The sequence below is a fragment of the Scyliorhinus canicula genome, chromosome 13 (genome assembly GCF_902713615.1).
Source record: "Scyliorhinus canicula chromosome 13, sScyCan1.1, whole genome shotgun sequence".
NCBI classification, from domain to species: domain Eukaryota; kingdom Metazoa; phylum Chordata; class Chondrichthyes; order Carcharhiniformes; family Scyliorhinidae; genus Scyliorhinus; species Scyliorhinus canicula.
In genome coordinates, this window is record NC_052158.1 from 31,338,118 (window position 1) to 31,352,438 (window position 14,321).

The following is a 14,321-nucleotide window of genomic DNA, read 5'->3' on the forward strand; positions in this document are numbered from 1 at the left end:
ATCCAATTTCCCCTCAATCCCCAGCCCCATACAGAAGAGAACATATAGAACACAAACCCCCAACACTCCCCACCTAACGAACAACCATGCCCAACAAATAAACCCACCCGTAAACAGAGCAAACAGAAAACCAGCATACATTACACACATGTCGAAGTTAAAAAAGTTGAAACAGTTGGAACAAAACAGGCACAGCGGAAACAACGCCGGCCAAAGTATGTCCCCAGGCCCTAGTTCGAGTCCAGCTTCTCCGCCTGTACAAAGGCCCATGCCTCCTCCGGGGACTCGAGTTAATGGTGCCGGTCCTTGTATGTCACCCACAGGCGCGCAGGCTGCAGCATTCCAAACCTGACCTGCTTAGCATGAAGCACCGCCTTCTTCCGGTTGAACCAGGCCCGCCGCTTAGCCACCTCCGCACTCCAGTCCTGGTAGATCCTCACTACCGAAATCTCCCATTTACTGCTCCTCTCTTTCTTGGCCCAGCGCATCACACACTCCCGGTCACTGAATCGGTGGAACCGCAACAACACCGCCCTCGGGGGCTCACCTGCCTTGGGCCTCCTGGCCATCACTCTGTGCGCTCCCTCGAGCTCCAGGGGCAAATGGAAGGAACCCACTCCCATCAATGAGCTCAACATCGTGGTCACATACGCCGGGAGATCCAACCCCTCCAGCCCCTCCGCCAGGCCCAGGATCCTCAGATTCTTTCGCCTCGTGTGAACGTCCAGCTCCTCCAAGCGGTCCTGCCACATTTTATGAAGTGCCTCGTGCAACTCCACTTTCCCCACGAGGACCACGGCCTCCTCCTCTCTTTCAACGGCCTGCCGCTGCAACTCCCGAATAGACTCCTCCTGGGCCGCCTGGGTCCCAAGCAGCTTGGTCATTGTTGCATTCATGGAGTCCAGCAGCTCAGCCTTCAGCTCAGAAAAACAATGGAGGAGCGAGGTCTGTTGCTCCTGCGCCTACTTCCACCAGTCCTCGGGTGTTGCACCGGCCGCCACTTTGTTTTTCTTCCCCCTTTTTTTTGGGGACTTACCCCAGCTTTTTTCATCATATAGTGTGGGGCAAGTTCTTCCAGGCACCTTCCCCCACCGGATGCATAGAAACAGCGCCGTTTGGGGCCCTCGAAACGGCCCAAAAGTCCCTAAATAGCGGGAGCGCCGGCCGCCATTTTGTTTTTCTTCCCCCTTTTTTGGGGGTAACTGCAGCCTTTTTCTGATCTGAAATTATAAAATACTACATAATATCCTTTAGATCACTGAGTGAATTCACTGTTCCCAGAGCCACCGTGGCAGTTTGAAGCCTACTTGTGACAATAGCGATTTTCATTTCACCTTCCGACCGGCAAGAGTTTCTATTTGTGTCCTCAGTCCCCATGTCTAATATCTACAGTGTCCTGCGTTATGCAGCCGGAGACTGTTCTGTCCGGTTTACCGTCACTTTCACCTTTGGTCGATTTGTCATCATTTGTTGCCAGCAGCTGAAAAGGAAAAAATGCCCAGAGTAATCAATGTTTCAGTATATTGCATTTTTCCGTTTATTTTCCTGTTTGCAATTAATTCCAAAAGCATTGACACATATGGAAGCAATCACATTACCTTACCCCAGGAGTGTCTTCATCCATTGAACATAATTTAAAACGTGGTTCGACAATATATTGCACCATGTAGTCAGTCTCGGTTTTGAGTTCCAACATTTGGTTTTCCCTCTTTCTCAGCCTTCACCTCCTTCTCTATGTTTGAATCTGCTTAATCTCTGTTCCCTTTTCCTTCGCTCCTTTCTCTTGAGTTTCTTTCTCACCCCCGCAACCTTTTGCTTTAAACTGCATAACATCGACATGAAGTGACTAAAACTCAGATTGCTGTCTCCTTCTGAGACGTGAATCCCGAAAGTGTAAGTCCTCAATGGTTTAACCGAGCAATACTGGATAATTTATTCTAAAACAGCGGTAGAGATGTTTCCAATGCTGCTCATTATCATCATTATTCATTTCGAACCAAGTTATTAACAATGAACTCATAACTGATTGCACAGCACTCGATCTATGGGAGATTCCTATTAAAACAAAATCCCTCTTGACAAACATATTGACGTTTCTCTCAGCAGATAGCGTTTTATGTTCTTGCTGGTAGAACTTCACTGAGATACCAGTTACATTTTAACTTCAAGATGTGGAGATGCCGGCGTTGGACTGGGGTGAGCACAGTAAGAAGTCTTACAACACCAGGTTAAAGTCCAACAGGTTTGTTTCAAACACGAGCTTTCGGAGCACGGCTCCGAAGAAGGAGCCGTGCTCCGAAAGCTCGTGTTTGAAACAAACCTGTTGGACTTTAACCTGGTGTTGTAAGATTTTAACTTCAACACATCGTAAAGCAGCTATCTAATAATTTTTAATTTCTGTATTCCAGCCTCACCAGTGCTTACGACAGATCATAGGGGAATGATGGCAAACGCATCACAGCTAAATGAATCTCGTGGCAACGTAACGGACTTGTTTGATCCTGGAACAGCAATTTTTTACAACGTGGTCGAGATTGTCTCCACTGTGACTGCAGCAGGAGTTTTAAGCTTACTTACAATTATTGGAAACATTCTGGTCATCGTTTCCATCAAAGTAAACAGACATTTACAAACTATTAACAATTACTTTCTTTTAAGCCTTGCCTGTGCTGATTTGATTATTGGCGTGTTCTCCATGAATCTGTTCACCCTTTACACTGTGATTGGTTACTGGCCTTTGGGCCCAGTGGTATGTGACTTGTGGCTTGCTCTAGATTACGTTGTCAGTAATACCTCGGGCTTGAGCGTCCTAATCATCAGCTTTGACCGCTACTTCTGCGTGACAAAGCCCCTCAGCTACCCCGTGAGAAGAACAGGGAAAGTGGCAGGATTAATGATCGCAGCTACTTGGGTGGTACCGTTTGTCATCTGGGCTCCTCCCATTTTCCTCTGGCAGTTCATCGTAGGGGAGCGGACAGTTGGTGAGGATGAATGCTACATACAGTTCCTCTCAAATCCACCTGTCATTTTCGGCACTACTCTGCTCACCTTCTATCTCCCTGTGCTCATCATGATTATTCTGTCTGTGAAAATATCTCGTGCCAGCAAGAGTCGAATAATTGAGAATAAAGTTGAGCCCACATCAAGCAACGTCAACATTTCACACTTTCTAATGAAGGACAAGCTAATGGAGCAGAATAATGAGAACTTATCTGGTGCACCTGATGGTTTGTCACACAGTAACCTACAAAGTGCCAAAATCCCTGGAGAAATTATAATTGGCCAAGAAAAGAAGGAACCCTTGAATGAGTCAACGTCTCCAACAGAGGTCCCATCAAACCGTCTGAGGATGGAAAATCTCGAACTCTCTTGTCTAAATATAATTAGCGAAATTAAAAACGGTGACGACTCCGGCGGAGGAATAGAACCAAGTGCCCGCAAGAAGGAAGGAAATGACGGAGCGATCAGAGCAGAAACTATGATCATTAGGATGACCACGATCACTCCTGAGAAAAGGAAGCGAGCGGCATCCCGAGAGAAGAAGGTGACTAGGACCGTCCTGGCTATTTTCCTGGTATATATCATCACCCTAAGCCCATACTTTATCATGGTGCTCATCTACACCGTTTGTTCAAGTTGTGTCCCCTACATAGCGTGGACTATTGGATACTGGCTGTGTTACGTCAACAGTACATTAAACCCAGCCTGCTACGCACTGTGTAATCCAACCTTCAAGAAAACCTTCAAGTGCCTTCTCATGTGTCAGTATATGAACATTTGCACAATTCGATAAACCTAGCTACAAATAGAATGTTAAGAACACTTGATACATTCTGATGATGGTGTCCAAGATAATGTTCACGTAATATATATATATAGCCAATATGTTTGTTGTGTTAATTCACGGTCAGATCTACAGGCTGTGGATACAGAGATTTTAGAGAGAAGGACATTGGGAATGTAGCTGGACAAGAAATCCGGAGCAGCTAAAGTTATTTCTGTCTTGATTTATGGGGGCTGGTGTCACTGGCAAGACTTACATTTATTTCCCATGCACAATTGCCCTTGAGAAGGAGGCAGCGAGATACCTTCTTGATCTGCTGCAGTCCGTGCAGTCTATGAACATCAACAGTGCTGTTAGGGAGAGAATTCCTGGAACTTGACCCAGTGACAGTGAGGGAACAGCAATACATTTCCAAGTCAGGATGGTGAGAGACCTTGAGGGGGACTTCCAGATCGTGCTGTTATTAGGTATTGACTGCCCATGTCATTCGAGGTGGTAGTTGTGGCTTTGGAGGCTGCTGTCTCCGCAAGCTTGGTGAGTTCCTTCAGTGCATCTAGCCGATGGTAGACATGGCTGCAAGTGTTCATCGTTGTGGAGGAAGTGAGTACTTTGTAGGAGGTAGCAATGAAACAGGCTGTTTCGTCCTTGATAGTCAACGTTGGTGATGCCTCTCTGGAAAAATTTGTTGACATCATCCCTCCCCGGCATGTGGTGGGTTTTGAATTCAGTTCATTAAATGTTGGGCTTTAAGTATGGTCTCTTTGATCACAATGAACTCTCCAATGATGGAAACACCCATTGGCTTGTCCTTTCGGGAAGGGTATCGTCACCGGGCGTTACACGTAAGATAACTATTACAGGTAATAGTGCAAATATATTTGTATTGTATGCGATGCATTTCAAACGTCTATGACAAATGAACGATGAAGGATGTGCTGATTATTAGAATGGGGTTATGAGTGATTAGGAAGATGAATCTACTCAAAATTAAACCTCATGGAGCAAAGCGTTAGCATGTTTAGTGAGAAACTTTCACGGAAGCAATACATAGACTAATTGAGCCGCTGCTATTTAAAACAAGGGTGGGGTACGGAGTGGGTCCGGTTAGGTTAGTTGACCAGGATGTGGATTGCATTCATGCTAGAGCACACGATTCCATCACACTCCGAGCCTGTCTCCCCAAACAATTCGGAGTAAACAAGAATGACGGCTTTTTACTGATTCTGTGCAGAAGAGGGTGGAACCTGAGTTGGGTTAGTGGATTGAATAATAATCGAATTACTTCAAATTATACAATGAACACCATGCTTGTTGGGTCGAGAGCCTGTGACACTTTTTGTGCTATATTGTCCGAGTAGATTAGATGATAACTAATTCATAACTTTTTAAAACATTGATTAAAATTGCGGAAGGCTTCTCCTGCTCTTCAAATGATTCACAGGCATATCGCCCGGACTTACACCAATGCGACAAAGAGGTTCCCCTTATCAATTTCTTCTCTTTCTCAGCATGAGATTCTGTCCACATGTTAATTCAATCATAATAGACTCGCATTCAAAGTATCATATCGCATATTTGACATTGTCTCTATCTATGTTTTGGGAACCCACCTCTTCATTCACCTGAGGAAGGAACAGTATTTCGAAAGCTAGTAATTAGAAACAAACATGTTGGAATTTAACCTGGTGTTGTAAGACTTCTTACTGTACTCACCCCAGTCCAACACTTGCATCTCCACATCATGGGTACCATCGACACCGCAAACTGCCGCCTCAAAGTGGATAGGATCTCCATGAATATCGCACATATAGATACTGACATTACATTTATACAAAAAAGCAAGAATGCTGACAGAATCCCTAAAGCGCGAGTGATCACAAACCCACTCAAGTCAAACTACAACACACACGATGCTGAGAGACTCTACCGTCGCACCTCTCTCACACTCCTCAACCACCTCATACACCAAGTCTATAGCAGGTGCCGCAACGTGGAAAGCAAGATAGAGTCCATATTCTCAACTTGCCCTCAGGAAACAGTGGACCAGCTGCAAGCACCGCAAAACAGACGAGACAACGATACTACGCCACCTATATGCACACGAAGAACAGGAAGCTTGAAAAATTCGGCATCACCACCAGCATCAACCACCACCACCGGTACCACATTAGAAAGCAATACAGGGAAATCTATTGTCAACTTGTCGGACTACACCCTTCTACCAGAGAAAATCAAATTCCTCAGCAGAGGGCTCAATTTCTGCACCACCACAAAAATGGACCCCATCAGTCTCGCAGCAGTCACGGAAGGATTCGTCAGGAAAATGAGGCTCCGGGAATTCTTCCACAGAACCCAAGAGGCCGACAGCGAACCCAATGAGACAATCAATGAACCGGAAGAGCAGAGCAAGAGACCTGCAGTGCAGCAACCGAAGAGGAAAGAGTCGAATTCGACTTCTCCGGAAGGCCGCTGTTTGAGCCAACATGTATGTTCGAGCCGTCAGGACTCTTAACTAGTGCAGAAGAGTTAAGTAATATGTATATTGAAGTCAGACAGTTGTACAGCACCTGGAATGGAGAGAACCTCCAGAGACAACGAAAAAGAAGCATAGGAAATACCAGAAACTGATCCTAAATTCGCAATATTAACAGAAACTCACTTTCTCAACCCAGAGTTGAAAGTATATCTGTAACATTTGACCATTTTCAGGAGTTTCATTTCACCTTTGTAAGGAATGCATGTAAGTGCATCATGCATATCGTTTGGGTGTGACGAAAAGGAGCCGCACCACTGTCAAGTCACTAAAATATATGAGGAGAGCGATCGACAGCAGCATCATGTTCGCCTCAACCATTTGGCCCGATAGCGGTGCTGGACACGGAAAAGCAGCTGTAAGGAGGGGCGACAACTAAAACAGGACCTACAGGCAGATGCTTAGCTGACCCAACATATGAGAGCATCAGTGGTTCAAGTGGACCAGCTTTGCACACATTGCTAATGGCCGAGAAGTGTCTGGAGAGAGAATTTTCTCATGGTCTGTGTCGCTCATATCGAGTGGTGTTCTCTTCTCAACTGCAAGAAGAAAACTCAACGAAATGTGAATACTCTTAATGGCTTGTGTGCTGTGGATGTAAGTACAATATTTGTGAACGGCGACAATGAGCGGACAATATACCCAGTGTGAATGTTGGAGATCTGGATGGAATGGGAGTTAACCAGATTGTAGGAGAATGCCGAACTCAACAGGCTTGACCCGAGCTTGCAGCATGGGTTGGTACCTGGGATCTCGATGTTGTGGCGATTTCGGAGACATGGGTAGAGCAGGGACAGGAATGGTTGTTGCAGGTTCCAGGATTTAGATGTTTCTGTAACAACAGAGAAGATGGTAAAAGAGGGGGGGGGGGGGTGTGGCATTGTTAATCAAGGAAAGTATTACGGCGGTAGAAAGGACGCTTGAGGACTCGTCTACTGAGGCAGTATGGGCCGAGGTTAAGAACAGTAGAGGAGAGGTCACCCTGTTGGGAGTTGTCTATAGACCTCCGAATAGTCCCAGAGATGTAGAGGAAAGGATTGCAAAGATGATTCTTGACAGGAGCGAGAGTAACAGGGTAGTTGTTATGGGGGACTTTAACTTTCCAAATATTGACTGGAAATACTATAGTTCGAGTACTATAGATGGGTCAGTTTTTGTGCAGTGTGTGCAGGAGGGTTTTCTGACACAGTATGTAGACAGGCCAACAAGGGGCGAGGCCACATTGGATTTGGTACTGGGTAATGAACCCGGCCAGGTGTTAGATTTAGATGTAGGTGAGCACTTTGGTGATAGTGATCACAACTCGGTTATGTTTACTTTAGCAATGGGCAGGGATAGGTATATACCGCAAGGCAAGAATTATAGCTGGGGGAAAGGCAATTATGATGCTATTCGGCAAGATTTAGGAGGTATAGGATGGGGAAGGAAACTGCAGGGGATGGGTACAATCGAAATGTGGAGCTTTTTCAAGGAACAGCTACTGCGTGTCCTTGATAAGTATGTACCTGTCAGGCAGGGAGGAAGTTGTCGAGCAAGGGAGCCGTGGTTTACTAAGGAAGTTGAAGCACTTGTCAAGAGGAAGAAGAAGGCTTATGTTAGGATGAGACATGAAGGCTCAGTTAGGGCACTTGAGAGTTACAAGTTAGCCAGGAAGGACCTAAAGGGAGAGTTAAGAAGAGCGAGGAGAGGACATGAAAAGTCATTGGCGGATAGGATCAAGGAAAACCCTAAGGCTTTCTATAGGTATATCAGGAACAAAAGAATGACTCGAGTAAGATTAGGGCCAATCAAGGATAGTAGTGGAAAGTTGTGTGTGGAATCAGAGGAGATAGGGGAAGCATTAAATGGATATTTTTCGTCAGTGTTTACACTGGAGAAAGACAATGTTGTCGAGGAGAACACTCAGGTTCAGTCGACCAGGCTAGATGGAATTGAGGTTCAAAAGGAGGAGGTGTTAGCAATTTTAGAAAATGTCAAAATAAATAAGTCCCCTGGGCCAGATGGAATTTTTCCTAGGATTCTCTGGGAAGTCAGGGAGGAGATTGCAGAGCCTTTGTCCTTGATCTTTATGTCGTCTTTGTCGACAGGAATAGTGCCGGAAGACTGGAGGATAGCAAATGTTGTCCCCTTGTTCAGGAAGGGGAGTAGAGACAACCCTGGTAATTATAGACCTGTGAGCCTTACTTCGGTTGTGGGTAAAATGTTGGAAAAGGTTATAAGAGATAGGGTTTATAATCATCTTGAAAAGAACAAGTTGATTAGCGATACTCAACACGGTTTTGTGAAGGGTAGGTCATGTCTCACAAACCTTATTGAGTTTTTTGAGAAGGTGACCAAACAGGTGGATCAGGGTAAAGCTGTTGATGTGGTGTATATGGATTTCAGTAAGGCGTTTGATAAGGTTCCCCACGGTAGGCTATTGCAGAAAATAAGGAAGTATGGAATTGAAGGTGATTTAGCGGTTTGGATTAGTAATTGGCTAGCTGAAAGAAGGCAGAGGGTGGTGGTTGATTGCAAATGTTCATCCTGGAGTTCAGTTACTAGTGGTGTACCGCAAGGATCTGTTTTGGGGCCACTGCTGTTTGTCATTTTTATAAATGACCTGGAAGAGGGTGTAGAAGGATGGGTTAGTAAATTTGCAGATGACACGAAGGTCGGTGGAGTTGTGGATAGTGCTGAAGGATGTTATAGGATACAGAGGGACATAGATAAGCTGCAGAGCTGGGCTGAGAGGTGGCAGATGGAGTTTAATGCGGAAAAGTGTGAGGTGGTTCACTTCGGAAGGAGTAACAGGAATGCAGAGTACTGGGCTAATGGCAAGATTCTTGGTAGTGTAGATGAACAGAGAGATCTCGGCATCCAGGTACATAAATCCCTGAAAGTTGCCACCCAGGTTAATAGGGCTGTTAAGAAGGCATATGGTGTGCTAGCCTTTATAAGCAGGGGGATTGAGTTTCGGAACCACAAGGTCATGCTGCAGCTGTACATAACTCTGGTGCGGCCGCACCTGGAGTACTGCGTGCAGTTCTGGTCACCACATTATCGGAAGGATGTGGAAGCTTTGGAAAGGGTTCAGAGGAGATTTACTAGGATGTTGCCTGGTATGGAGGGAAGGTCTTACGAGGAAAGGCTCAGGGAATTGAGGTTGTTTTCGTTAGAGAGGAGAAGGCTGAGAGGTGACTTAATAGAGACATATAAGATAGTCAGAGGGTTAGATAGGGTGGACAGTGAGAGTCTTTTTCCTCGGATGGTGATGACCAACACGAGGGGACATAGCTTTAAATTGAGAGGTGATAGATATAGGACAGATGTCAGAGGCAGTTTCTTTACTCAGAGAGTAGTAGGGGTGTGGAACGCCTTGCCTGCAATAGTAGTAGACTCGCCAACTTTAAGGGCATTTAAGTGGTCACTGGATAGACATATGGATGAAAATGGAATAGTGTAGGTCAGATAGGCTTCAGATGGTTTCACAGGTCGGCGCAACATCGAGGGCCGAAGGGCCCGTACTGCGCTGTAGTGTTCTATCTATTCTATCTATGACACTAGACCTTGCTATGTCGCTCACATTTCCCAATATTCTGTAATTTCAGCTGTTTTATTTAATGCTGCATTTATTGCGCATCCATTGTCGCCCTTAAACAGTCCCAGACATCCATCTCAGAAGACACTTAAGAGTCGACGACACAGCAAATGTGGTCCAGAGACACTTGTAGGTCTGAACACTTTAGTGAACTAGGTGGGCTTTTACAATGATGGGCAATGGTTCAATTGTCATCATTAGGGTATTAAGTTGTGATTTGTTATTTATTTCAAATTCAACTGTCTGCTGTGGTGGGATTCAAGCCCTGCTCCCGAGAGCATTACTCTGTGTCTCTCGATGACTAGCTTGAAGGTTACACCAGCTTCGCCCCATGTCAGCCAGCTGAGGATGGTTGATTTATTCACAATAGGACATTCGTCACGGTAAAAAAGAAAATACCCGGCTGCTTATTTCCTCGTCATTTCCGTTTACAATTGCTCGGTTTGAGGAGGAATCTTCTCAGCCCCGTCTTCCCCCCTCCGCTCCTCGCCAACCAACCCCACGTAGAGCTGTCTGCGAGACGTCAAGTACCGCAGAAAGACGCCCAGTAAGTGGCTAAACTCCAGGACATCCCAGATCTCCTCTCCATTCCTGTGGTTGCTACAGCCTGAAAAATGTAGTGTCGCCGATAGGCCATTAACTCATGCCATGTTTAAATTACTTCGAATCCTTCCCCGAGCAGAATGCGTGTCAACTCTTCATCCCTCCCTAATTGCTGAGGGAGCCTGGGGGAGGGATGTATTAAAGTTGCTCTGCGAATGACCCAAAAGAATGGTCCCGCCATTCCTTAGGGGCTAAAGTGGAGAGATTCTGTCCATGTTTTCATATCCATGACTTTTCATCATGGACAATGATGAGGAGTCATTGAGCTATGAAGTTGAACTCTGCTTTTCTCGCCCACTAATGCTCAATAACCACATGAATATGGATACCATTGCATCGAAATGCCATTTTCCATCAACTCACAATTATGGCATCTCTATGACATTCTTCAAATTTCCTGAGTGAAAGCCACCGCCTAGAGAACCAATTTCCTCCGTCTGGAGTTTCATTGAAATTGGGAGTATTTTTTGCAACTAACAGCTGCTAATTTTAAAATGACGTCTCAAATGACTACGCATTTCCAAACATTGTAGGCATATATCAAGGCAGCCCGCTATTCTGCCTAATCCCCTCTCAGCCTGTGCATCACCACACCAAATACCCTTCTGTATCTATTCACTGCTGCTGGGTGAGTGAATTATCAGGTCTGGCACAGGTGTTTAATCATTATGTGTATCAAAACATTGTCGAAATACTATATCTTTTTTTTAGCCTAGGTTTAATATCCCTCAGTTACTTAACTGGGGCAACAACACAACTACAACTTTCATTTCTCTCGCACGCTGAGAAGAGCAAAACCTCCAAAGGTGTTATTTTTTTAGGAGAGATCATAAAACAAATACTCATTACCTGTCAGGTGTACACGTGGAGACACACTTTGCCGGCTGGGTTCAACTGCCGTTGAAGGCGATGGATGATTGAATGTTCGGTCGCACTTTCCAGCAACACCCTCCTGCCCCAACACTGTTCAGGAAGATGATGGTACCTGATGCTGGCAGATGATCTCGGGTCTCAAATGGAAAACAGGCATGTGGGATTAAGGAAGACATTCACAACCAATGATAATGATAAGGAGGTCCACAGAACCAGGGTATTATACAGTCTTTAGACTCAAGGACTCCGATGGAGACAGAGAAGATAATTTTAATAAGGTACCATGAGTCGTGTCCACGAGATCATGGGCTAATCATGTACCAACCCACCTTATGCAATGCCAAATTTCATTGGATATGTGACTAATGTATAGCATTTATAATCAATATTATTGTAGAATGTCCAGCCGTAATGGGCTTTGTAGATGGTTTTAAAAATGGATTGTTCGTTGGAGAGAGGCATAGGCTCAACAGCTACCATCTCCCTGTGGGCATAATAAATTATTTGATGCGAGGACCAGCCCTGAGCTTTGAGTAATTCCTTCGAGTATCTCTCCCGCTTAGAAAGTCCAAAGTGTACCATGAAGCTCACTTGATCTATAACTTTTATGTTGTGCTTGGCTAAAATGAGCGCAAGAGCCTTCACGTCAGGTATAATTCATCAGATTTCCTAGGAGCTTTTATCAAAATAAAGTTTAATATCAGAATATTGTTAACACATGTAAAACAAGAATTTGTGACCCATTATCAGCATGGAAAAACACACAACAGCTATAGTAATCTATGTATATAACTCTCAATGAATCCCCCTTAGTAGCTGTCTTAACTCAACACAAAATCCAATAGAACCAAACCCCATTCAAGGGTGTGGCCCAGCGCACTGTAATCCCATTTCAATGGGACTGGTCCATTCTCTGAGATTCTGAACAAGTTTCCAACCAGCAGATTCAAAACTCCTTCTGGAAAGCAACTCTATTTTTAAAGTTATCAAGGCAGTTTGCCACACCCAATGTGCTTTCAGTTCACTGGAACAGCTTTAAAATGAAAAAAGAGAAACATGCTGCGTTCCAAACCAAGAAACCGAACATGAAACCAAACCAGTAAGCCCCTCTCTCCTGGCAGCCACAGCCCAGCTCCACCCACAAATGACATCACTAAAGCCGTGCTACAACCCACGTGGTCAAGCAAAATCTTTATTAAAGGGTCACTCACAGGACACCCACTAACAGTTTTGTGCCGTGGCTCGAATTCACCAGTCGACTGTTATTATCAGGGACCCAGGTGAGTATAGTTCTGCACTATAAGGATAAACTTCTCCCGGAGCCCGGATGGGATTCGGTGGCTGACGAATTCCGAACCTGTTAATGGGGTCTAGTCAGTAGTGAAATGGTGGTGAATAGTTCGCTAAGGGACGTAACCATTGTGGAAAATTGTCTGAAAGTGTTTGCGACCGATTTCAAAAAGGGTTTCGTGGGGTTCCTGGGTTACTGAGATAGGGTGGAAGGCGTGGGCTGAGGTAGGGTGCTCTTTCTAAGGGCCGGTCCAGACCCGATGGGCCGAATGGTCTCCATCTGCACTGTAAATTCTATGATTCCAAGACAGGACAGATGAAACTACCAACACTCGGGGACCTAATTCCGAACGCCCCATCGTGTCAGAGGGGGACACCCCACTGCCCTATGACCCAGAATTGCCAATCAAATAGGCCCCTGTGAAGACTAAATACATCCCGGCAACCCACGCACAACCGGACAAAAGGGGAGTGAACCCCAGGGGCACCGCCACGATTGGCTCAGTTGAGAATGACATAAGTCTCCCAGTACCTCGGCGAGAATATAATAATAATAATAATCGCATATTGTTACAAGTCGGCTTCAATTAAGTTACTGTGAAAAGCCCCTAACTTTGTTGGACGGACTACCCATGTTAATTCCCCGCTGTAACAATGCAGCTTTCGGCAGAAAATTAAAGTATGCAAGTCTGCCACAGCATCCATAATGTTGCGGGGCTGAACAGGCTGAACATACCCGAGAACTATTGGTTAGAATTGCAGATTGCCCACCAGGATGGAACCTGGCGTGCGGAACTGGCCACAAACGCCCCAACAACACGCGCCGTTTCCAGAAGCCAATATAAACATCAACCTTGGTCATGTTCCTGTACATTGGAACGCTATTGTCGGAGTGATATAGAATAAAGGAGATGGAGCCCAGGAATATGGAAATAGGAAATTGGAAGCTTTCCTAGTGCATAGCGGCATACCCAAAGCCGATCGACGGATGCACCGAGTTGGACTGAGCCCTGTGCATCAGGCAATATTGAAAACATGCCTAGTCCCTTTTAAAAATTATGATGACTTAGAAAATTGGGCGATGGCAGTCGACAACGATCAGAAGTCCAAGGAAGCCGCCAATGTCCCAAGCATCATAAGCGACCACGGCATCGCCGCTGCACAGACAGAGGGAGCATGTTATATCTGCAGATGCCGGTTCATCACCGCACTGAATGCAGAGGGCTAAAACAGGACAACAGAAAGAGGTGTAAAAATTGCAATTAAATGGGACACGAGGCGAGAGACTGCTGGGCGAAGCGGGCGTGGCAGGATGGAAAGGTCCCCCAACCAGTCACTGGGAAAGGACAGCGACGCCGATGCGAATCATGCTGATGTGAACACAATGGATCGCCAGCAGTTGCTCGACATCATTCAACAACTATCCATGGATAGACCCCAATGAATACCGGAAAAGGACCCGATCGCTGTATGTCGGCGAATGCGTCGTTAAGGGGTCGGCGATGTGATATCTTTATTGATACGGGTGCTTCCTTAACTAATTTGGGCTGTCCTTGCTACGGAGGACACGGGGCTATCCTTAACTAATTTGGATATTTTCGACACCACTTCACCGTGGGAAATGAATTAGTGCTCAGAAAAGCGAACCTGTATTATTG

General features: G+C 45.5%; 1 protein-coding gene across 1 annotated transcript; it reads left to right on the plus strand.

Moving 5' to 3' along the window:
• Positions 1–2,443: 2,443 nt before the first annotated feature.
• Positions 2,444–3,793, plus strand: LOC119976160 (muscarinic acetylcholine receptor M2-like). The gene has a single exon (XM_038816383.1). It carries the CDS (start codon positions 2,444–2,446, stop codon positions 3,791–3,793), a length of 1,350 nt encoding a protein of 449 aa, XP_038672311.1.
• The last annotated feature ends 10,528 nt before the right edge of the window (positions 3,794–14,321 follow it).